Source organism: Balaenoptera physalus, assembly GCF_965194825.1.
Source record: "Balaenoptera physalus genome assembly, chromosome: 7".
In the NCBI taxonomy this organism is placed as follows: domain Eukaryota; kingdom Metazoa; phylum Chordata; class Mammalia; order Artiodactyla; family Balaenopteridae; genus Balaenoptera; species Balaenoptera physalus.
The window spans coordinates 34,312,948-34,338,135 of record NC_138886.1 but is presented as its reverse complement, the minus strand read 5'-3'; the positions used below and the strand labels follow the sequence as shown (position 1 = coordinate 34,338,135).

Sequence of the window (25,188 nt, the reverse complement as noted above, 5' to 3'; positions counted from 1 at the left end):
CAGAGGTCTCCTGGGCAAAAGGTGCAAAATGGTGACTGTAATTTTGGCCTATTCAGTGGAGCTTTCTTCCTCTTTTTCTCCCAAGGTCCCTCTCCTCTCATGTAACTGGGGGAAAGGGAGAGGGGTGAGAGCAGATATTAGGACCAAACAAGGACTTTGGACCAAAGATCCCAAAGGGTATGGTGAAGGTCAAAGCTTTTTCTTTCCCTTCCCTGTCTGAGGGTACACCAGCATTAAGCAGAATTCTTATAGGACATTTTGCCGTTTTTATTATTTTTTATTGTTGAAGTTAGATGATGAGCACGTGGGGACTCATTGGGTTACTCTTTCTTCTTTGAGTGTTTTAACATGTCATTAATATAAAACAATTAATCATGATATATAGACTCACTTCCTCTCAGTGATAATGACCTCTAGCCAGTCATAGATAGTCTCAGTTTTTAGAGGTTAGTAAATTTTCCATTTCCATAAGTTTGCCGCTGGTTTCTAGACTACTTGGACCTACGAGCTTATTCATTGCTACAGCTGTGATAGATAATTCATCTGACCTCAAATAGAATGATTTTAGCAAGTTGGGTTCTTTGCAAAATACTGTTTTATAATATTTAAAGTTAATATTATAACCACCTCAGAATTCATCGTGAACTTGGATTTCTTTAAGTTGGTTTTGTGTGTTTTCCAAAGGTTACAAAAGTGGATGAAACCAGAGGGATCGCACATATTTATTTATTTACCCCCAAGAACTTCCCTGATCCTCACCGCAGTATCAATCGCCAGATTACAAACGCAGACTTGTGGAAGCATCAGAAGGATGTGTTTCTGAGTGCCATATCCAGTGGAGCTAGCTCCCCCAACAGCAAAAGTGCGAACACCCCCATTTTGGGCAACACTGGAGAGAATTTCAGAAAGAGCCTCTCGGATATCCTCCGAAAGTCGTTGGTAGACCACACCAGCTCTTTCTCCATGGAGGAACTGCCACCTCCTGCCCACTTGTCCAAGCCAGGGGAACACATGGATGTGTACGTGCCAGTGGCCTGTCACCCGGGCTACTTTGTCGTCCAGCCGTGGCAAGAGATACATAAGCTGGAAGTTCTGATGGAAGAGATGATTCTCTATTACAGTATGTCTGAGGAGCGCCATGTGGCAGTGGAGAAAGACCAAGTGTATGCTGCAAAAGTGGAAAATAAGTAGGTCCTTGGACAATCAGAGCTTTTTATTCTCCTCCTAAGAAAAATGTGTAGAATGATACCAAGAGTCCTTAATCCCTGCAGGGGGACTTGGAACTGCACAAATGGGAATTTTGAATGTGAAATGAGACCAGTGAATTGTGCAGTTTTCTAATATTTAAAATGATGTCATTTATCTAAAAATCTAATGACCCTAGTCCTGTTAAAAACCTAATTATATCTAAAGTGAATGTTTAAATATTTTTTCTACTTTCCTGTGAGAAAAATATTTTTTTATTTAGGAAATAATGTTTTTTATTTAATGACTTTCTAAATTTTAAAAATAAAATGTTTATTGGGGATAATTTAGAAAATATAAAAAAGTATAAGAAAACAAAGTCAGCCAACCAACATAACCCTTGTTAAACTACTTATGTATTTCTTCTAGTTTTTTTCCTATACATACTTATACAATTGGTATATTACTATATATAATTTCATACCTACTTTTTTCACTTAACATAATTCTGTGAACACTTTTCCATGTGATGAGATTTCTTCATAAACATTTTAATGACTAAATATTCCATCATATAGAGAAATGATAATTTACTTATCATTTTCTTTTGTAGGTTTTTTTTCTCCCAGATTTTTCACTGTTACAAATAATGTTGAACTTAAATCTTTGTTCAGCTCTCTGATTATGTATTTATGAGATAGATTCCTAGAAGAGAAATCACTTGTTTAAAAATTACAGGATTTTTGATATATGCAGTCAGTTGCTTTCTAGAGAGCTTGTGCCACCCTTTATAAGGTTCAACAGTGCCTATTTCACTGCTCTTTGGCCTTTGGACAGTGAGAATCATAATTCCTTACATTTGTTTTAGCACTTTCAGTCTGTTTTCTCACGTTTGCACATTTGGATCCACACTCTCCTCTCCTGAAGCCCCCAGGATGTGCTGGTTCCAACCCAAGGAAGCCCAAGCTCCTCAAGCTATACGCTCACTCCAGGAAGCCCTGGACAATGGCACAAGCTCCCCCCTCCCCCTTCCCTTTGCCAGCTTTCTTAGGGGAAATGTGCCAGCTTATTTGACAATGCTGAACAAAAAGAACAATCTCTCCCCCTACCCTCCCTGTCCCGATACACACACCCCAAAAGTCAATTTTAAAGGTCAACTGCTTATTTTTTTTCTATAAAATGCTTTCATTCATTCTTAAGATAGCAAGTATAGGCATTTATAAAATTTTGTTATTTTTATGGGAGGAAAAAAAACTAATTTTCAACTCTTAAAAGTGAAAAGTATAAGAGCTCTCATTCTAAAAAGCATTCAACTTATATGTCACAAGCTTTTCATCTTTAAAAAATATTTTTACTATGTCATGTTATTTACAATCATAAGCATAAATGGGTTCCAATTTGCCTCATCAGAACTCTTTGTTATTGGATAGTTTAATCACAGTTAAAGCCAAGCTAATGCTAACTCTTACCTGAGGAGCAGATTAATGATGATTAGTGGTGGGGAGGTGCCACTTGGAGGGAAGGATCATGTAAAGATCTCTGAACACTGGAGATCTGTAGTGTGGGACTTCAGACTCCACCCCTACTCCCCCATGGGTCGGACAGTTCTGCCTCAGGACTCTGGGGCTTTAATCAGTTAATTTGTCCCAGATAATCAAGGGATGTCTTATATATGGGAACAGATTATCTGATATTTTTGGAAACTTTATGAACTGAATCAATGTAAAGTGTTTAGAGCTTCTGTCTTGCTTACAACCCAGGACTATTTACTAAACCTTGTTCCCAGCTCTGGTAAGTTAAGATTTAGGAATTTGAGGTACAGTTTTGATTACAGTGATTTCCAAATCTATCCCAATTTAAGAATAACCTAGGCAGCCTATTAAAAATGCAGATTCCCCTTCCTCACCCCAGGCCTGCTGAGTCAGAATCTCTGGCAGTAGAACCCCAGAATCTGTGTTTTAAGTAAAATCTCCAGGTGATCCACATGTAGCCTTGCACTGAAATTGGTAATGTAGTCAAAACTGAAGCCTTTATTTAAGCTGTTAGTTTTGAAAGTTGAAAGCTAAATAGAAATGCAACACATAGGTTTCCTGATGGTTCTCTCCTCACAGCTCTGTACCTCTTATTTATAGACTGAAAGCACAGACCATCAGTCATTTGCCTTGTACAGTTTAAAGACAGTGATATTGGTGGAAACCAAATGTTTTTATCTCCTTTTACACTTATATGAATTAGCAACCTGCGCCAAACTGGCGTTTCCACATATGGAAATTTCTCTTCAAATTAAAGTTCTTATTTGCACAGCTTATCTTCATTTCAAGAATACTTACAGTAATGGCTGCTATTTGCCAACTGCCTGTTATATGCCAAATTAATGTGTTAGGCACTTCATATATATTGTTTCTACAAGTAAATTAAAACTAAACATTACGCATGAGATAATTGAGGCACAAAGAGGTTAAGTAAAGAGCCCAGGGTTGACATGACTGAAAAATGACTCAGTGGGACTCCAGCTCAGGTCTGTTTGGCCCCCAAAGCTCATGTACTTATTATGATACCTTTCTGTGTCCCTGTTGTCTCTGTGATTCATGGGTAATTGCTTGCTTCACTTTAGGCTTATCTGAAGGTTTCTGGAGTTCCTCCCAGAACCCCCCAATTGCATACAGTGTTTGAAGTTGGCCTCTTTGTAGCTTTCTTTTTTTTTCTTTAATAAATTTATTTATTTTATTTATTTATTTTTGGCTGCATTGGGTCTTCGTTGCTGCGCGTGGGCTTTCTCTAGTTGCGGTGAGCGGGGGCTACTCTTCATTGCAGTGAGCAGGCTTCTCACTGTGGTGGCTTCTCATGTTGCAGAGCACGGGCTCTAGGCACGTGGGCCTCAGTAGCTGTGGCACGAGGGCTCAGTAGTTGTGGCGCACGGGCTTAGTTGCTTCGTGGCACGTGGGATCTTCCTGGACCAGGGATCGAACCCGTGTCCCCTGCATTGGCAGGTGGATTCTGAACCACTGCGCCACCAGGGAAGTCCCAAAACCATTCTTATTAAAGATACAGAGCTCATTACCAAGTCCAGTGGCTTCTTTTAACTCTAAATCCTAGTTGACCTCCCTGTAACATGGGATGCTTTACACTACTTGGTTTCTGCAGCACCACTCTTTTCAGGACCTCCTGCTGCCACCTACCTTCTATTCCTCAGTCTCCTTTTACTGGGTAACCTTCCTTTGCCTTAAATTTTTGTGTTTCCCAGGATTCTGTCCTCACTTCACTTTTTTTCAAACATTCTCTGCTGAAGCATTCTCATTCTCTCTCATAGCTTCATAAACTACCTTTATTTTGATGACCTTACCCCCTACCAACTCTAATCTGTATCTCCTGCTTCAGCCATTCTCCTGAGCTCCAGACCTTTGGTGCAAATGCTACCTGGATAGCCCTAAGGTATCTTGCCTGGAAGTCCCTGAATTAATGCATTCTTCATACCTGGTCCCGCTTGCTTCTCTCTTTCCATCTTCCACACATGGACCTTGTCCCAAAAGTGTGGCCATTTCCTGTCTCCCCGTCAAAGTGAAGGGATCTGCTAGCCTTGTCCTGATTGTCCTCTGTGGCACTGTTTCCTCCTGCTTAGTGGTGGTTTTCCTTTATTAGCTCCATGAGGCCTGTAAAAGGGTATTGAGTGAACAAATTCCATCAAATGAGCCAGTGACAAAGCAGAGAATAGTAACCTTTGGAAAAAGAAGAAGCAGTCTCTTTAAAAACTTCTACAACAGCATAGTTTTATATTTTAGTAAATAACATTTGTACTAATTTTTCTTTTTATCAAAAAATGTTGCCCTTAAAGCAGGTGTTGACTTTGTGCATTTTTTTCTTCTTTTTTACTCCATTGCACACCTAGGTGGTACAGGGTGCTTTTAAAAGGAATCCTGACCAATGGACTGGTGTCCGTGTATGAGCTGGACTATGGCAAGCACGAATTAGTCAACATAAGAAAAGTGCAGCCCCTGCTGGACGTGTTCCGAAAGCTGCCGTTTCAAGCAGTCACAGCTCAACTAGCAGGTAACTTCTGGGGAATTTGGACTCATGACACAACAGTAGTATATATTGTCGTTTTGTCCTGGGTACAGAGTCATTGGCCTATTGATAATTTTTAATGATCTCTCAGGGTCATGCCCTTCCACTATATCTGCTGTTTCTGTTTTTCCATATTCCTTTCTGTCTCTGATTTCATGTATGAGTATTTTTCTAAAACTGTAAACTTCGTACAGGTACAGTATTGCATTCTGCTTTCACACTACTACTTTTTGGGTGGTTGTTTGATGGTCCTGATAACAATTCTTAATAGCTGCAAAATATTCTGTTTAATCATTGTTTCCCTATTGTTGAACATTTAGGTTATTTACACTTTTATTGTAGTATTGAGGAAAAAAACCCACAGCTACATATATTAGCCAAAACAAACAAATGGAAACAATGAGACAACTTAAATAACCAACAGGAGAACATTGCGCGATTAATATTTTATAATTTATTGCAGGAATTATAATGCATCTACGTAATGGACTTTCACAATTATAAAACATTCCTGGGTCGTAGAATATGACCATTTTCATGGCCAAATGAGTTTCCATTTGCATTGCAACTGACAACACACAAGTGTGTGATTTCACCACACTCACACCAGCCTATTGACTGTCATAAAATCTGAGGAGCTGAGTTAATAGGTGTAGAGTGGTACTTCTTTATGATACTGTCTGATGAGATTTGTTTTATCTTCTGTGAAGGCAGTGCAGATATCTGTGTGCCCTCTACCAGTAGGTAGCATGGGTGCCTAGCTGAAGCTCCACCCAGAGAGCTGTCGCCATGAGCAGAGGGTGCGGAGGCCAAGAGGGCTGAGGGGTGCCAATACCTCCAGTTGTCTGGAGGTCCCGCTGTGCCGGGATATGGCGAGTTGTGACCACACGTGCAGCCCTCATTCCTCACCCCCCGCTCACCCCATACATTTAGCAGTGGCAGAACTGACTTGATCTCAGAAATGAGAGAAATTATATATATAAATTCTTCTTTTTGACAGCGTTTATTGAAGATATACATATGTAGATAGATAGATAGATAGGTAGAAAGAGAGAGAGAGAGATTGCCTTATTTTGAAGTATTTGCCAGTTTCTTTGTGTCTCCTACTAGAATTCAAAGGAAACTCCCATGGTAGACAGATATGAACCAAAAATGGCATCTTACACATGGCATGACTACCATTGATCTGCTTTGAACTCAAACTTCTAAATGGTTTCTTCAGAATTAATGGTTACATTTTTCATTTTCACTTTTTAACGTTCAGGTTTTTCTAACAACACATTTTGTTAAACATGACAATCAAACGGCCCAGTGAAGGAGTGTCCGTGAGGGAGGATCGCGTGGCCCCATCATCCCCACCCCGGCTTCATGGCCGCAGTCACTGGTGCTCCCTGTGCAGGGGACTGTACAGCCGCTTCATTTCACTGAATTCATGCCGGTGCTGGGAGGCTCAGGCTCTGTTACAGTCACTGAAGCAGCAGCTTATAGACAGTTCTAGGCTTCTCTCATGGGAAATTCTTAGTAATCAAAGAATTTAGCCCACTCACTACACCGAAAGGTCTTTTAAATTATATGTGAAACTCCCAGACCTTCGTCACTATGGGGCATAATTTATATATCTAATCTAACATATGTGAACTTAATTTATGTTAGTTTAATAATACTTCTTGAAAAATACATATTCTTGTCTCAGTTTTGTTTTAAAACCTAATTCAGAATTCTCTAACTTGAGCTCTCAAGTTTAAAAGTCATGGGGATTTAGAAATGCATGGGACTTAAAATTCATCTGGTCCAACCACTTTATTTTACAAGAAGTAAACTGAGGCCTGAGAAATCATCTGGTTTCCCCAAGATCATACCGTTTGATAGAGGAAGAGCTGGGAATAGTAACTGAGTCTCCAGACTTTCAATCCAGTGCTTTTACCATGGTGATGTATGTAATTTTAAATACTGTTAAGTGTATTAATTCTTCTTCTTCTTCTTTTCTTTTTTTACTATATCTGGTTCATCAGGGAAAAAAATCTGTAAATAAGAGAAATGTCATTGATACTGGTATTTCATTCCCCATCAGTCTATATCTACATATACTTTACGGAAATGGGCAGTCATTATTATAACTTCATTTTATAGCCCAGCATTAAATCTCAAATGAAATTTGTGTCTGTAGGTGAAGGTTTACAGAAATAACCCCATTCAGAATAGAAGAACTATAAGCAAGACTGTTGTAAGATTGTTCAGCATCTGTTTTTCAGTTAGGCAAGTCTAAGCTGGTATGTTTAACTACTTTGGGACTGACTAAATAGTTTTCCATTAAAATGGATCAAAGAAAGGCTCATTTGACCCCTCACTGATCTGCGAACTCCCTTTCTCTTAGGAGTGAAGTGCAGCCAGTGGTCTGAGGAGGCTTCGATGGTGTTTCGAAATCATGTGGAGAAGAAACCTCTGGTGGCATTGGTGCAGACAGTTATAGAAAACACTAACCCTTGGGACCGGAAAGTAGTGGTCTATTTAGTGGACACATCACTGCCAGACACAGATATCTGGATTCATGATTTTATGTCAGAGTATCTGGTAGAGCTTTCAAAAGTCAATTAATCGCTGCTTCTGAGACCTTGACAACTAATTCAGATTTTTTTAGCAATAACAAAATGTAGTAGGCTTTAAAAAAAAAAAATCTTACCTCTGCTACATGGCTCCGACTGCTGTGCGGGATTGAAAAGAATATGCTTGGGTTTGATGAAAGATATTTAACAAGTTTTGTTTTAACAGAGTTGACTTTTCAAAGAGAATTGCACTTGAATTATTACTATAATATTAGAATAAAGATGTTTATCAGTTCAAAAACTGACTATCTTATCATTTCTAGGCTTTATGATCTTAAGGTGAAGAGTTTCCCTTTCTATTCATGTTGTCTTCCTTGTGGTGCTCGGTTCTTCTCCAGTTAGACTGAGAATTGCGTGACGTAACCCTACCCTGGAGTAGTGGTGGGTCCCAAAGCAGGTGGTCACCACACCATGTGAAGTCTCTCCCGAGTCTTTAGCCCACCAGCATTGCTAGTGGTGCTGCTGGAGGAACAGCCCAGGCAAACCAGCACGTCCTGATCACCCCAGATCACCCCAAATCTTGAGTGGCTTATTGCCCAGAGAGTCTGGACTGAAAACGCAGGCCTTTACAGTCTCCCTGCCCAACCTCCCTGTCTACTACTCCTTGCGCCAGCCACACTGGACCTTCCCAAACCCCATGCATGTTCATCTAGGACTACTCATACTCTAAAGGAAGCCCCACTTCCCTCCAGACCACTCTTATTCTTTTCCCTCAGCCTGCAGCTCATTTTCTCCCCGCCATTTTTCTTTGTCAGTATCCTCCCTGACCTCCCAGGCTGTCCATGAAGCCTTCCCTGGTGCCCCTCCTACTGCACTGTACTTTGACTATGCCCCTTGTGCTGCCCAGATCTCACTGAGCTTCACAGCATATAACTAGTTGTCTGCGCCAGTCACCCCGACTAGACTGTGAGCTCCTTGAGGGAGGGAGGGGTCTTAGTCACCTCTCTATCCAGTCATATCCCAGTAAATGTTTGACAGCTGGTTCTGGTGGGTGTGTGGGGGTCATGCAGGGAGTGAGCCTTGATTTGTAGTGTCTGACGATTCCCATGTTGTAAATATTCCTACTGCTGTTGCGTTCCAGCTAACAATGTGACCTCACTGAATGTGGCGTTGGGAAAAGATGCACCCAAGCGGCTCTTGTGAGCTCTAGGATGGTGACCCCTTACTCAGTTTGACTGGGAAGCCTAAATTTTTGATTTTGAACATATACTGAATTTAAGCTAGTAGACCTCTGTGTGAAGATATGCATAAACTACTGGAAATATGGAGTGGGTTTCAGGGAAGAAGACCAGGCCAGAGATAAAAATTTTTAGTCATTTGCTTATTTTTATTTGAGAACATCTAGGAAAAGTAAGAATGGAAAGAAAATAAAGACCAGGTGTTTTAAGTTTTTCATGTAAAATGTGTTGAAACTGTCTTTCTAGCTTTTTAAAATTTATATTTAGTATTTATAATTAAAGTGATTCAAAATTCAGGAATGTTTATGCCAGTGATTTAAGTAATCATTTATGATAAAGTAAAAATATCCTGACACACAAATGTTTAAGTGAAATAAAGTAGTGTAAATGTTTTTTTATAATGGTTTCTTTCCCTAATAACAACAACAAAAAAACCCAAAAATCTTCAAATTGTCCACAGATAAGAAAGAAGTGGTTTGTACTTCACTAACTTTAGGAGTGTTTCTATTACTTTTTAAAATAAAGCAATTAGTTGTTGATGTAACTGAAAAGTTAATCTGGTGCTGGGACAGTTTGACAGACAGACAGACTTGCCCCTCACCTCATACCATATTCAAAAGTCAAGTCCAGGTGGACTGAAAGCCTAAACGTGAACAGCCACGGTAGGAAGATAACCCAGGAAAACACCTTTATAATCCAGGAGCAGGAAAGATGTCTTAAACTGGATGCACAAAGTGCTAACAATAAAGGAAAAGATTGATATACAGTTGACCCTTGAACAGGGTGGGGGGAGGGCATTTAGGGGCACCAACCCTCCCTGCTGTGGAAAATCCCCATGTAACTTCACAGTCAGCCCTCCTATATGCAGTTCCTCTGTGTCTGTGGTTCCACATCTTCAGATTCAACCATCCAGAGATGGTGCAGTACTGTAGTATTTTCTATTGAAGAAAATCCACCTATAAGTGGACTTGCACTGTTCAAATCTGTGTTGTTCGAGGGTCAACTGTACTAGACAAGATTAAAATGAAGAACACCTGTTCATCAAAGACGTTATTATGAAGGTGAAAAGGCAAAGCACAGATTGGAGGATATATGTGTACACACATACATATATATAGAGAGAGAGGAAATAATAGATTACATATATTCAATAAACAAAAGAGTATCCAGAAGCAAAATGGGCAATACGTTTGAACAAACACTTCACAGAAGAGGAAATCCAACTGGCCAGTCAACATGAAAAGGTGCTCAACCCATTAGGACACTGGGAAATGCAAATTCAAAGCTCAATGAGATACCACTCATATGCCAGAATGGCGAAAATGTTTCCATTTTTGTTAATTCCAAGTGTGTTGAAGATGTGTGCGCTTGTGCAGGAGGATACTGGTAAAGAATGTTCACAGCAGCACTATTTGTAATAGCTAAAACCCAGAAACAACCTACATGTCCATTAATAGTAAAATGTATGTTTCTAAAAACTGTGATATATTCATGCAATGGAAACCTCTACAGCAACGAGAGTAAACAAACTACAGTCACGTGAACCAACACGGATTAATCTCACAACATAAAGTTTCGCAAATGAAGATAAACTATGGAGGAAAGAGGCAAGCAAGGAAGTGATTACCGTAAGAGTCAAGAAAGTGGTCAACTTCAGGAGGGAGTTGTGACAACCCGGAAGGGCACAGGTTGGCTTCTGGGCTGCTGGCAGTGTTGTTTCTTAACTTGGTGGTTGCAGCAGTTGTTCTTATGATAAAAATTCTTAAACCTGCACAGTTATGTTGTATGCCCTTTTCTTAAATGTTTGATTCCACAACAAAAGGGTTTAAAATTTTAAATCTGAAATATTAAATCATTGCATTATTTTAAAATATATTACACATGCCCCTTGAGAAGAATATTCTCATATAGCCATGAGGGTTTTGTAATGTAGGAGTACATTTGCATGGAAACAAGATTTTAAAAAGGTGTTTCTCATTAGTCATCTGTACACCAATATTAAAAAGTTTATATTAATAGGGTCTATCCCACCAGAAACTATCCTATAATAATCCAAAGACACCTTATTTTCTGTCCACACAAATTCCTTTTTATGAGCCATTTTTAAAATTAAAACACTTAAAGTTTCTGTTTGGGTTTAAGTGGTTTGTTCTGGAAAACATTAGACTTTTAAGAAAGTGGGGCTTTTGGAAACAAAAGCAAAAATAAACGAATGGTACTACATCAAACTAAAAAGATTTGCACAGTGAAGGAAACTTTTCAAAACAAAAAGGCCACCTACAGAATGGGAGAAGATATTTGCAAATGATATATCCAGTTAGGCGTTAATATCCAAAATATACAAAGAACTCATACAACTCAACATTTTTAAAAAATGATTAAAAAAATGCAGAAGATCTGAATAGATATTTTTCCCCAAGGAAGACATACAGGTGGCCAATAGGCATATGAAAAGATGCTCAACATCACTAATCAGGGAAATGCAAATCAAAACCACAATGAGATATCACCTTACACCTGTCAGAATGGCCATCATCAAAAAGACAAGAAATAAGTGTTGGTGAGGATGTGGAGAAAAGGGAACCCTAGTACAGCGTTAGTAACAATGTAAGTTGGTGCAGCCACTATGGAAAACAGTATGGAGATTCCTCAAAAAAATTAAAAATAGAACTAACATACGATCCAGCAATTCCACTCCTGGGTATTTAGCCAAAGAAAACACAAACACTAATTTGAAAAGATATATGCACCCTTATGTTCATTGCAGCATTATTTACAATAGGCAAGATATGGAAGCAACCTAAGTGCCCATCAACAGATGAATGGATAAAGAAGATGTACATAAACACAATGGAATATTACTCGGCCACAAAGAAGAATGAAATCTTGCCATTTGCGACAGCATGGATGGATTTAGAGGGTATTATGCTAAGCGAAATAAGTCAGACAGAGAAAGACAAATACTGCATGATTTCACTTATATGTGGAATCTAAAAAAGCAAAACAAATGAACAAACATAAAACAGGAATGGAGTTATAGACAGAGAACAAACAGGTGGTTGCCAGAGAGGAGGGGGTTGGAGCGAGGAAAGAAATAGATGAAGGAGATTAAGAGGTACAAACTTCCAGTTGCAAACTAAGTCAAGGGTATGAAATGTACACTGTGGAGAATTTAGTCAATAACTATGTAATATCTTTGTATGGTAACATGTTGTAATTAGACTTATGGTGATCAGGTTGAAATGTATAGAAATATCTAACGACTATGTTGTGCAAAAGGAATTAACATGTTGTAGGTTGTGTTGTAGGTCAATTATACTTCAAAAACAAGCTCATAGAAAAGAAGATCACATTTTTGTTTGGGGGGAGGAGTGGATGAAGGCAGTCAAAAAGTACAGACTTCCAATTGTAAGATAAATAAGTGCTAGGGATAAAACGTACATGATAAATATAATTAACACTGCTGTATGTTATATATGAAAGTTTTTTAAGAGAGTAAATGCTGAGTTCTCATCACAAGAAACATTTTTTTCTTTAATTTTGTATCTATGTGAGATGATGGATGTTCACTAAACTTACTGTGATCATCACTTCACGATGTATGTAAGTCAAATCATTATGCTGTGCACCTTGAACTTATACAGTGCTGTATGTCAATCATATCTCAATAAAACTGGAAGAAAAAAAAAGGTGGGGCTTTTGGGGTGGTTTTGGTTATTTTAAGTCGTATTTTGGATACTCTATTCTTCCAGTATAGAGGGAATGCCTTTGCCTCTGTTGGAACTGCATGTTCACAAAATGATCGTGACTAAAGCTTCGGCTCAAACCAGACCTAGCTGGGCTGCTGATAAGACCGGATGGGTCGTTGCTTCAATCAAAGGAGGTAAAGGTGCAGCAACCGCGTGGCTGGCTTTGCTCCATCCAAGGACCTACCGATTCTTACATCTTAGACCACGCAGGAATAAAAATCCTCCCACCTTTTTCCAGATAACTCTACCTGGTACAAGTGGGGAAACCTAGACGCAGACAGGAGGCGACGCACACCCACTTGGCCGCGGACCCAAGCTTCGGGGCGGCCAGGGTACCTGCCCCGCGCTTCCCCTTGCGGGTGTCTCTCCCCGTCAGGGGACTGTGCGCTGCGCCCCGGCGCCCCCGAGTGGAGGGAGAGGTAAGGAAGGCGAGCTGGGTGGGCGGGGCGAGGCGCGGTGACAGCGCAGAGCCGGGCCCGCCCCTGGCTCCCACCCCCGGAGCCCACAGCGCCCGCCCGCTCGCGGCCGCCCGGGAGCTCTTCCAGCCCCGCGCTCCCCTCGCCCGCCTGCCGCCCGCGCCCTCCCGCCGGCCGCCCGCGCTCGTCCCGCCGCCGCCCGCGCCCGCGCCCGCGCCAGCCCCCGCGGCTCCACTGACCGGTAAGCGTCCCACCGGCCAGGGGTCCCCCTCGCGCTCGCGGGGCTCCCTGCCCCCGCGCCGGGGCCCCAGCCATATCTGGGCAAAATATTCAGCTGTCGCCGCCGCCGCCAAGAGGGACTGAGCGTGGCTCCCTCTATAAATAGCCGCCGCCTCGGGTTGCCTCCGGGGCTGGGGAGCCCGGGTCTCGGGGTCCGGAACCGGGCGCTCACATCCGCGCCACTCGGCGCGCGTGGCCCCGGCCAGGGCGCCCTTCTCTCTGGACTCCGGCGCCGCGACTGTAAACGGGAGAAGGACCTGGGGGCTCTCGAGGAGCAGCGCCGAGGGCGGGGGTCATGGCGGGGCCGGCGTTCCCGCTGCGCGCTTGACTCCAGCGCGCCGTGGCTAGGCGCCCCGGGCGCTCTGTTGGGTGCAGGTGCCGCCGAGCGCGGCACTCAGGCGCGGCCTCCCCGCCGGCTGCAGAGAGAGTGGACGTGGGAGTGGGGACGCATTTGCGCAAGTGAACGTGATACCCGGGTTCGCGCTGCGCCTGTTTGCGGCAAGAAAACTTTCCCAAACTGCGTGGGATGACAAGGTTTAAAGCACCACCGTAACGCGCCTTTCGCGCGGAGGTGGAAAGAAGAGGGGAAGAGCCTGGAGGCAGGAGTTCCCTGGCTATGGAGCTCCCTGGCTATCTCCAACTCACTGGGTGGACTTGACAAGCCTCCTCCCTTCCCTGGGCCTCGGTTTCCCCATTTGTAGGAGCGGGGTTTGGTTCCCGCGATGGAGCTCGTGGCCAGGGCCGTGAGAGCAGCAGGGCGCGCTCTTGACCGCCGGCGCTCCCGCCACCTGTTTACCGGCTCTCGGCCTGAGACGCTGGGGGCACAGCCGCGCATATCCGGAAGGATTGCGGAGACCGGAGACTTCGGCGGTCCCTCTGACTCGGATCTGATACTAAGACCCAGTAGGACCCTCGGAAAGCCTGGGCAGTACGCACCCAGGAAGCGCGCTCCACGGTGATTATGGGCATCTGTGCTGGGTGGCAGCCATCACCTTCGCAAAGAAGCTTGTGAGTCAAACAGCTTTAGACCCAATGAACTGAGCAGGGCTAGAGGCTCCAGTCCAGCCGCTCCCTGGCCTCTGTTTCCCCGTCTATTTGGTGTCTGTGATGCTGCCTCGGAGCTCTGCAGGCACACCCCCTCCCCATCTCTTCTAGCCTTGACCTTGACCCTCTCAAACTCTTGCAGATTACCTGGCCTAAGCTTTTCCCTGTACGAATCACAAAACCAGACCCTAATCCAGGTTCTGGGCCCTCAGCGGGGGCACCCAAAATATTCCCATTTTTCACCCAGTGGCGACATTTTGTTCCTGGCGAGGGGCTGCAGAGCCCCCTGCTCAAGGTCACACGCTGCTGGACATGCCAGGCAGAGTCTCCACCAGCCTTTCTCATGTCTTTCCTGACACTTCCTGCTGCTCAGGCAGGTCTTGGGGATCTGTTCAGCACCCCCTGTTCTTTGGTCTGCTGCTGTCCAGGACTTTCCCTTGCTCAGACAATAGCGCCCTCATCTTGAAGTTTCATTTTTGTTTCTACTTTACTTTCTATCACATATTTTTTCCAAAGCCATCTTAAAGCCTCACAGAATTAAGAGGAAATGGAGACAAATAGTAAGGTTCTCATCAATTCGAGCCACACAACAAACAGGCAGAGAGTGAAAGCAAGGAGTGCTGTCACTTAGATGTGTCAATTCTATTTAATGAGCCAGTCTTGCAAACCCACGTTTTAGAAGATCCTGGCTCTTAAGTTCCTCCCAGCCTAAGTAGAAAGCCAGTGTCCTCTAAAAATAGCCTCCGCCCCACCTTATCAGTGTCTCACACTTTCTCCCTCCTCCAGGGCTGGGTTGCTTCCTGCTGCTCAGCAAAAAAACCACAAAAACTAAGAGTAGGTAGTGGCAGCTCTGAGTAATGGGCTGACCTGGAGATTAGGACACCTGGCTCCAGCCCCAGGTCTGCCACCCACTTAGAGTGACCTTGAGCAATGAGGGGGTGGGCAAGATGCTCTCCAGTGGACCTGGAATTAAGAGGACTCAGAGTTTCCCTTGGAAGACTTTCTATCATGAGAAAAGTGAAGCGCCAGGGATGAAATTCAGGGGAACCCACCCTGTGAAGAGGAAAGAAAGAGCGGGAAAACCTGGTTCCCAAGAGCCAAGGGAGGAGAGAGATTGGCAGTGCCAGCTGGTGCAGAGAGACAGAGGGGAAGAGGACTGGGAAAGGGCCACCATGATTGGCAGGAGTCACGGGTGACTTTGGCCAGGGCATTGCAGAGGGTTCAAGAATGGGATCTGCCACTGCTTTACTGAAGCCAGTGACCCAGCCTGTCTGAGCCCGTTTCCTCCTCTGTACAAGGGGATAATCATAGCATCCATTTCAGATGGGTTGCTGTTGGGATTAAGGGGGATGATGCAGGGAAAGCCCTTGGTCCTGTGCTTGGTACCTGCAATGACGTTAATGCTAGCGAGAGGAAGAAGAAGCTAATGGGAGCCGAAGATTTGGAGACAGAGCCCACAACTCTTCTAAAAGCTTGGAGGAAAAAGGAAGGAAGAGAGAAGGTAGTAGGAGCTGGAGACAGGGCCGAAAGGGGAGGCGGGTGTTTCTGGGCTGAGGAGTGTGAGAAGAGGCAGAGACAGACCTGGGAGAGGGGAAGAGGTGAAAAGAGCATCTAAGGGACATGCACATGGGAGGACTGAGGGCCTTCCTTAATGACCTGCTGAATGTCACAGGCTCTAAAATCACATTCCTCTAGATTCAGGCTGAGGAAAGAAAGGGTAAAATGAAGCCAGTCCTGGCTCAGACCCTGGTGTCCTCTTGGGAGACTTCAGTATCTGTGAAGGAGGGTGGTGATGGGCCGCAAAGGGTAGTTTGACTCTGTCCAGGGAGCTCACGACCTTGGCTTGCTTGTTTCTGAAGTGACATCATGTATCAATGACTCCTGCTGAGCCCAGTCATAATGACCTTTTCCAGTCAGTGTTTTGATTTTTCAGTCTTACTAATGGACCAGCCAGGCTGCCAACATTTCTAAAGAGGCCAGTTCACTTTTCACTTAAAGCCAAAACACCAAGTAGATCAATTATTTGGCTGCTAGGAGCCATTATCAGTTTAAAGCCACAGGCTTGTTTGTATGGAAAAACATGAAGCAGATGGCATAATTTGGGGACCATTTCCTGTCTCTTGTTTTGTTTTGTAAAATCCTCCTTTGGTTAATCATGATAAGACCAGACTTTCTTTGCTCTTAACGATAAAGAAAGAATGAGCTCACTGGAGTCAACCTAGGACAGTCTAGGAGGTTTTCTTCAATGTTAGGAGGTGCTGGATCCGTTTTTGATCTGAAAAACTAAACAAACTCAAGCATTTCTTTTGTTTCTCCTTTTCTTACATCCTTTCTCTTGGAGAAAAAGAGATTTGTGAAATCGCTGTCTCTGTTTCAGTTCTTCCTTCTCAGGTCCCCAGCCCCAGCCACCGCTCACTTTGGGGCTTCTAGGGAGGTGTCCCCAGGACTGTTCCTGGGAGATGATTCTGGTGGGTGATGAGGCAGAAGTGCCTCTTGGCCTCAGTCAGCCTCCTTCATGGACTCATCTCTTCCCATCCCTTAAATATTAGTGCCACTCTCAACCCTATTCCTTTTCACCCCACACCCTCCTGTAGTCCCATTCACTCCCAGGGCTCCCACTACTCCCTGTACACTCGGAACTCCCAAATTCCCATGTCCAGCCTGGACCACGCTCCTCAGCTCTAGGCATCTGTGACTCCGGCCTAGGGGACAAAGCCAACAGGGTGTCCCAAAGGCACTTCACACCCAACAGGCCCAACTCAGGCTCACCACCCAGTCTCCCTCCAGTGTCCCCCCTTCTTGGTTAACAGTAACACCATCCACCCAGGCTCTGAGCCAAAACCTCCATACCTTTCACCACCCCATTCATTTGGTCAAAAGTCCTATCAATTCTACCTTCCTTAACATCTCTTCTATTCATGTCTATCTGCAGTCGAGTACTTTGCCATCTCTCCCCTGAGCTATTAGCAGAGCCTCTTAAGACTCTTTCTGCCCCAGTCTTTTCTCTCTCTCTCTCTTTTTTTTTTTTTTACCCCAGTCTTTTCTTCTCATGCTGCTGTTAAAAGAGTTTTGTGAAACGTAGCTCGGATAGTGTTATTCCTCTTCATTCAGGGATTCCCCATTTCCTACCAGATTCCTTGGCATCCAACACCAGGACCATCTAAGATGTGGCCCCAAGCTGCTTCTCCAAAACCATCTCCTGACACTCCCCCCAGTTCTCTACACCTTCTGGTCATGGTGCAAGCATATGTGACTTCATGCCTCGCTGCCTTTGCCCCTGCTCTTCCTTCTGCCTGGGATGCTGTCCTCTTCCTTCTCAACCTGGCAAACTTGTAATCCTCCTTTAAAGCAAAGCTCCTCATTGCCCCACCTTTGCTCCCACAGCCCCCTGAATGGACCTCAGAGAACCAGCCATAGTGTGTTCTAAGTGTAATCAGCTGCTTACATCCTTATCTCTGACTAGATGGATAGATCCTTGAGGGCAGAGTTCATGGCTCATTTACTGATATTTCTGCATCCCCAGTGTCGAGCTCAGAGCTCAGCGCTTGGCAGAGTGCAAGTATTTTATGTTTTAATTAGTGGCTGATCACTGAATGAAAGAATATGTAAAAGACTAAGCAAATGAAAGCCCTGAGGTAACCGTGACAATCACACAACATCATCTACATGTTTTCCCATCCCACCACCCTGTCAGCTCCCTGAGGGCAGAAACCACACGTGTTCTGCTCCCCACCAACCCTGCAGCTCCTCAGCCCCCTCACAATAAATAGAATGAACCCATGATCTCATTTGAAACTCACAGTAATCCTGTAAGGGAGGAAGGGCCGGTATAATGACCCCTTTTTGTAGATAGCATAGTGAACACCAATAAGAATTATTCCAGATCATCCAATTGGGATGTGTATTCCAGAAAAACCCAAGTGCTCTCCAGGGTTTGGTAAACTTGAGAAATCAGAGTCCTTGTGTTCTACACTAGTGCTTCTCTAGCATTGGAGATACTCAGGATCTTGCTAATGCAGATGCTGGCTCAGTAGGCCTAGGAGGGGACCTGAGACTCTGAATTTCTAATAAGCTCCATGTTTCTAATAACCTTATTAAATAATAAGCTTCATAATTCCTAATAAGCGCTAATACACATCATAATGTGAGTCTTATCCTGCATACACTGACCACCAGACTTTGACCACCAAGGTGAGTGCTAATTATCTCAGTTTTCCCTTGGCCTTTGCATTAAGATAGTATTTCTATTAAAATCTACAAATGAATTCATTTAAGCCTTGACTCAAAGTCAAAAATCAAGGGCTCTTTCTGGGATTTTGTTGTTGTTGTTTGGTTGTTTTGTTTTTGTCTTTATGAGCACTGTATGGGGCAGGAGGAGCATGATGGGGCACCTGGCAGGGGCTAGAAGAACGCGGTGGAGCACGTGGTGCAGTGGGGGCGGGACGTGTGGTGCGTGGTGGGCACGTGGGAAGGCCCAGGTAATGGGATGCACAGGGGGCGGGGACTAGCGAGGCGGCTGGTGATTGGGGGCGGGGCTTGGGGGGCACATGGCTGCAGTACGTTGGCAAGGAGGAAGTCCCAGGGATGGCAGGCTGCGGGAAGGGTCAGGCTTGCAGCTGCGGGTTCTTTCCACCTTCTTCTGCCTTTCTGGCTTCTCCTCTGCTTTCCGGAGAAATTTAGGCCCAGACAAGGCTTTAAGGTCATACTGCCCAGTTCCTGGTCAGCCTAGAAACCCCCCTGAGCGCCAGAGCTCCAGGCTTCTGTGTCCGATTGGCTTTTTCAGCGCACACTGCTTACAAGTTTGCTATCTTTGAGCGCAGGGTGAGCACCTGGCCCCTGCTGGGGTGGGAACCGGACTCCTGCCTCAGAAGCACTCAAAAGACAAGAAAGAGGAGAGTCAGGAAGGCGGACTTCCTCCACGCAAACCCAGGAAGATTTAAAAAGTCAGACTGAATGGCAACATTGCGCGCATTTGTTTATGGTTTTTATACTACATTCCACTTACACCATTAAAAGGGTATGAGATTGCTTAATAAACCAGCATAGGCAACATAACTGGTGAGAACAGAAAAAAAGAAAGAAAGGAAGGAGGGAGGGAGGGCAGAAAACTTGAAAATTAGGATCATGAAACTCTGAGAATCTGATGGGAGCCATGGACCCTTGCTCCAGAAAAATGAATATATCCATGCATACAACAGTTTGTATGTCATTTGCGTGGGCGCATGGGTCGCTCTGAAGGCCTTTCAAAATGCCCAACACAGATTAAGGAGAGAAAATATGCCAGTGTCCTAGCTGAATGATGGCAACTCTATTTGGACACTCAAATCAGCTGATGAATCATGACAACTGAAGGGGAAAGGGAGAAGCAATGAATTGGAGACCACATCATGTCTGATTTTAAAAGACCAGTCCTTCAGGAGAAAGAAATGTTTTCTTAGCCTTAATTCTCAGAGTGTTGGGAGGCAGTTTTGCATAGTGGTTAAGAACATACCTCCCTGGGTTCAAATCTAAGGTCTGTCAGTTATGGGCTGCATAAACTCAGGTAACTTTTAATTCCCCGTGCCTCAGTTTCCCCATCTGTAATATGGGGTTATTGTGGGGAATCTCTATTTACACATGTATGAAGTGGGCTTGTTGTGGGGACTAAATTAGTTATTATATGTAAAATGCTTAGGTCAGTGCCTGGGACATTGTTAGTGTTATAAAAGCGTGAGCTGTTATGGGAAGGCAGCATGGAGCAGTGGTAATGAGTACACATTGCCCCCCTGGATTCAAATCCCGGCTCTACTACTTACTAGCTTTGTTACCTTGGTCACTGTAGTAGGTTAAATAGTATCCTCTGAAAAGTCATGTCCACCCGGAACCTCAGAAAGTGACCTTCTTTGGAAATAGGGCCTTTGCAGAAGTAATTAGTTAAGCTGAGGTCATACTGGGCTAGGGTGGGCCCTAAACCCAATGACTGGTGTCCTTATGAGAAGTGGAGTGGACATACACAGGAAAGAAGACCACGTGACAATAGAGGCAGAGATTGGAGTGATGCAGGTACAAGCCAGGGAATGCCAAGGATTGCCAGCAGTCACCAGAAGCCAGAGAAGCAAGGTACAGAGTCTCCCTCAGAGCCTGCAAAGGGAACCAACCCTGCCCACATCTTAATTTCCAATTTCTGGCCTTCCTACTGCAACAGGATAAATTTGTGCTGTTTTAAGCCATCCAGTTTGTGGTAATTTGTTGTGGCAGCCCTAGGAAACTGATACAGTCAGATTACTGCATTTCAGTTTCTTCAGCTAAAATGGGAATTAAAAAGTACCTACTTCACAGAGTTATTAGGATTGCTTGAAATTATCCATGTAAAGAGTTTAGCACTGTGGCTAGTATGCGGTACGTACAGAAGAATGCATGCTGTTAGAAGGTACATTGACATAACAGGCAATGGTAGCCTCAAGGATGGTGTTAATAGCATTCTATTGTATGTCTACATTATAATTCATTTACCCAGTGCCCTATTGATGAACTTTTATGCGGTTTCCAGTTTTTTGCTAAGATAGATAATAACCAGATGATTTGTACATATATCTTTGTACAATTCAGTGAGTAAACTGGCAGGATAAATTCCTAGAATTGGAGTTGCTATGTCAAAGTGTGTGTGCATTTGGATAGATATGACTTAACTTGCCTCAAGAGAGGGTGTACCAATGTGTCCTATTCTGTGTGAGAATGTTGGTCTCCTCCATATCTTGTGAACACCAGAGATTCTCAGACTTTTTCATCTTTGTTAATCTGATAGAGGAGAACTGATGTCTCATTTCTCAATTTACTTTTATTATGGGTGGGTTTCATTCTCTGTTCATAGGCTTATGAGCTGTTTGTGTTTCTTTTTATGTGAATTGCCTGTTCTTTTCCTGTTCCCACATTTTCGCTGGACTCTTCTTTTTTTTTTTTAATTTAGGAACTCTGTTAAAAAAAAATTAGCCCTTTGTTCAATGTGCGACAAATATTTCCCCCCCAACTTGCCTTTTGCCTTTTGGTATTGCCCATGCTACTTTTCTTATTGGCTTTTTAGAAAATACAAAAACGTGCTTCATAAACCTGTGCCTATGTTAACCCCTGCTGTGAGGCAAGGTGACAAATTTCATGTGTATGAAATGGAGAGTGAGAATAGGAGTTAGTTCACAAGCTTTTCTACAAGCCAGCTTTTATTCCACCAAGGCTTTTGTCTTAAGGCTGTCAAAGTCAGTAATAATGCCAAGCATTCATTCATTCACTTATTCAACAAAACTGACTTCAGCACATGAGAGAAGCAGGGCTTTATGATGGACCATGGGAGACAAGGATGCTTGCCTTCAAGTAGCTTTCAGTCTTGGGGGGTGGGGGTGGAGTGCAATAAGATGATGCTTCTAATGACAGAACTCTGACGGCCCCTCCCCTTGGTATTAATATTTGGCTTGCTAGTACCCTTTTCAGCTGGTGTGGAGAAAGAGGCCATGGAAGAGGCAGAGGCTGGTGAGAGTGCGTGGTGGCCTGAGCCAGGGCAGTTGCAGAGAGGTGGGGAGAAGGAACCACAGAGTGGAGTATGGCAGGGTTTGCAGGGCCGGTGGGCAGGCCAGCTGGGACAGGGCGATGGGTTCAGCGTCTTTTCCTGGAACCCTCTTGCTTACAATGATTCGTTCAGTGACTCAGACACCGTGATGACCTCAAGAGGTGCAAAATGAAAACACACAGCGGTGCACGTACACACACGCGCTTTTCTAATTTAAACCCTTTGACAGCTTTGACGTGTGGACCTTTGAGGCTCCGTGTGAACTGGGATGGGGCTCATAGTCACTGCAGGGAGTGACGGAGTCAAATGCTGTGTCTTGTTTCCCTGCTTTTTTCAGAAGGTACTTTCCCGTATGACTAAGAGAATGAGATCAGCCAGGGAGAATAATGCAAACAGGCCAGGAAACAAGTCTTTTTTTAAAGAGAGCTGATCATCTCTGAGTCCCCATGCTCTCCACTCAGTGGCTCCAAACATGTCTTACATAACAGAACCAGGCCTTGATAGGCCTGAAATCTCATGTTGTCAACTCCTAAAACCCACCATCAGTCGAGACGTCAGCCCTCTCTGGAAAACCTCATCTAGGGCTCTAGCATCTCTGCTCACATGCCTGGCATAACAAGTGCTCACCACCTCCTGAATCAGCCCAGTGCCTCCTTGGACATTTTTTATTTTTAGACAATTCATTGCGCTGATCGGAAATCCATGTCCTGGTCACCTCAGTAAATCTATGTCTTCTGAGCGCTGGGATCCACAGACCACTTTTGTTCCTTCTTCCCCAGGTCAGCCCATTAGAAGTTTGCAGAGTGTGACCATGTTCCCCCGGCCCTTCAACTGTTCTTCATATGACACCCTGCCCCCCTTCTCTGGACTCGGCCAGCACCACTCAAGAGAAAAGGCCCAATTCACAGGAGAGGTCACCCATATGGCCAGTAGGCGTATGAAAAGTGCTCAGCATCCTTAGTCATCAGGGAAATGCACAATGAGGTACCACTACCCACCCGCCATAATGGCTATAATGGAAAAGTACCGACAGTACCAAGAATTAGCAAAGATGTGGAACAACTGGAACTCTCAAACCCTGCTGGTGGGGATGTAAAATTGTACAATTACGTTGGGAAACTTTTTGACAGTACCTACTGAAACTAAGTGTATGCCAACTCTGTGATCCAGAAATTCTACTCCGGGTACATACCCAAGAGAAATAAGTGATTATTCCCGCCAAAAGCCATCATAGGACTACTTATAATTAGCAAATACTGGAAATAACTTAAATGTCCATTAACAGTAAACAAACAAATTATGGCATAGTTCATGTAATGGAATACTACACATCAACGAAAGAGAATCACCTGCCACTCTAACACACAACGTGGATGAATTTCACAGATGTAAAGTTGAGTGAAAGGAGCCAGATGCAAGAACATACCCTCTATATGTGTCCATTTATATGATGTTCAAAAACTGTCAAAGCTAATTTATTAGAAGGCTTTAAAAGTCCGAATAGTTGTTACCTTTGAGGGAGATGGACTGGGAGGGGATGAGAAAGCCTTCTGGCGGGCCGGAAGTGGCCTATATCTTCATCTGAGTGGTGTTTATGTAGGTGTGTGCATATGGGAAGATTCAGTGAGCTGTGCTCTTAAGACTTGCCCACTTGAATGTATATAACCAATGCCTTATTAAAAAAGAAAAAAAATCACACACCCCCAATGCAAGAGCGGGGGCCCAGAGCTGAGCTCCAGCCTGAAGCCTAGCAAGACCATCATCGGCCTTACTTTGTCCACTGTACCTTTATTAATGCAGCTGAGACCACACCATGGCTTTGAGGGCCAACGCCTCACACTGTTGATTTATGTTGGGTAGACAGTCACTTGAGAACTCCTGCTCTCAGAAGCACTCTGTGCTTGGCTGAATGCTCGGCAGTCGATTTCTTGAAATTCTTAATTTTATCTTTGGATTTATATTTTAAAGTGAAGCCCCATGGTCAGTGAAGTGTGCACCAGGACTTCGAGGTCCCGCACGAAGTCCCATCTCCTGCTGCCTCTCTGCTTCCTGAGGATGGGTTCTCAGACTCCAGCTGCTTCGCCTCCTGGCACCCCCAGGTCCTACCAGCCTCCCGCACCCCACCACTGCCCAGCTGCTACTGGGCTCTCGCCCTGGGTGCATTCAGCTGGCAACGTTGCAGGGCAAGCCTCTCGTCGTCCCGTGACCCAGGCACCTATTGTCCTGGTGCAGAGGTTGGGATACCCTCGGGATCACCCGTCTCCGTGTGTCAGGGCAGTGGCCCCACTGGAAGGGGAGAAGCCTGGCTCAACTGCCCGGCTCCCTACCAGGGCAGAGCATGTCTGTCCTGCATCTGGCAGGGGAGGGACGCTGGCAGCCAGAGGACTTGGTGTGCACTCTCTGAGTCACAGCACTTGGGCACCTGTGTAGATCATGATATTCAGTCGTAAATTTTAAAGACACCATGACAGATCAAGACAGAGACCATGAGAGAAAGGAAAAACTTTACGTCTTGGTACCTTTAGTGGCACTTTTTTCCCGTTTTTGAACTCAGGACCCCACAGTCTTATTTTGCACTGGACCTGGCAAATTCTGCAGCCAGTCCTGCCTGGGAGAGTTTTCATCAGGGCTAAGTGAGCACTCAGGCCGTCGCACAGGGGCTGCCTGGGGACACGAGATGGCAGGGGATTCAGACCTAGGTGTCTGGGAGAGCTGGGCCCTCTCAGTCCAGCTGTCTCCCTCTCCCTGTCTGTCTGGATCCAATCATAGATATCAACATGCCAAGGCACTCTCACTTCTTGCCCTGCAGGGGACTTGAAACTGCGGGCATGAAAGTGTTTGTTTGTTTGTTTGTTTTAAGTTGCAAAGGTCTCTGCACTTTGGACTGGTTTTCGGTGTAATTATTGTGTCACATTTTATGACCCTCTTCCAAAGCTTAAACACTGAGGAAGGTAAGCCCCCCAAACTTCCAATCCCTACTTGTCTACCTCTTCCACACCCTACCCTGCCCCATCCAGTCGAGGGACAGTTGACTTTCTTCCCTTTGGGGTCACTAGCCTGGGATAGATTTCTGGTGTCCACCCAGCTCCGGGGGTCTGTATTCCTGACTGACCTGCAGTAACGGAGCCTTTAGTC

The 25,188-nt window shown here is 44.5% G+C and overlaps 2 protein-coding genes across 6 annotated transcripts in view; both read left to right on the top strand.

Annotated features, from left to right (window-relative positions):
• Positions 1-8,091, top strand: part of TDRD7 (tudor domain containing 7) — an 89,609-nt gene extending 81,518 nt beyond the window's left edge. The window contains exons 15-17 of the mRNA XM_082468559.1: positions 685-1,187; positions 5,072-5,232; positions 7,622-8,091. Of these exons, the coding sequence (XP_082324685.1) occupies positions 685-1,187; positions 5,072-5,232; positions 7,622-7,842 (885 nt within the window). The 3' untranslated portion in view covers positions 7,843-8,091. The remainder of the gene's footprint in view (positions 1-684; positions 1,188-5,071; positions 5,233-7,621) is intronic.
• A 5,186-nt stretch (positions 8,092-13,277) lies between these two features.
• The window catches only part of TMOD1 (tropomodulin 1), a 102,940-nt gene continuing 91,029 nt past the window's right edge, over positions 13,278-25,188 (top strand). For 3 of the 5 annotated variants that reach the window (XM_082468738.1, XM_082468737.1, XM_082468740.1), the window contains exon 1: positions 13,278-13,434. The gene's annotated coding sequence lies outside the window, so the exon portion shown is untranslated. The remainder of the gene's footprint in view (positions 13,435-25,188) is intronic. The other 2 variants (XM_082468741.1, XM_082468739.1) reach the window with 1 other exon arrangement.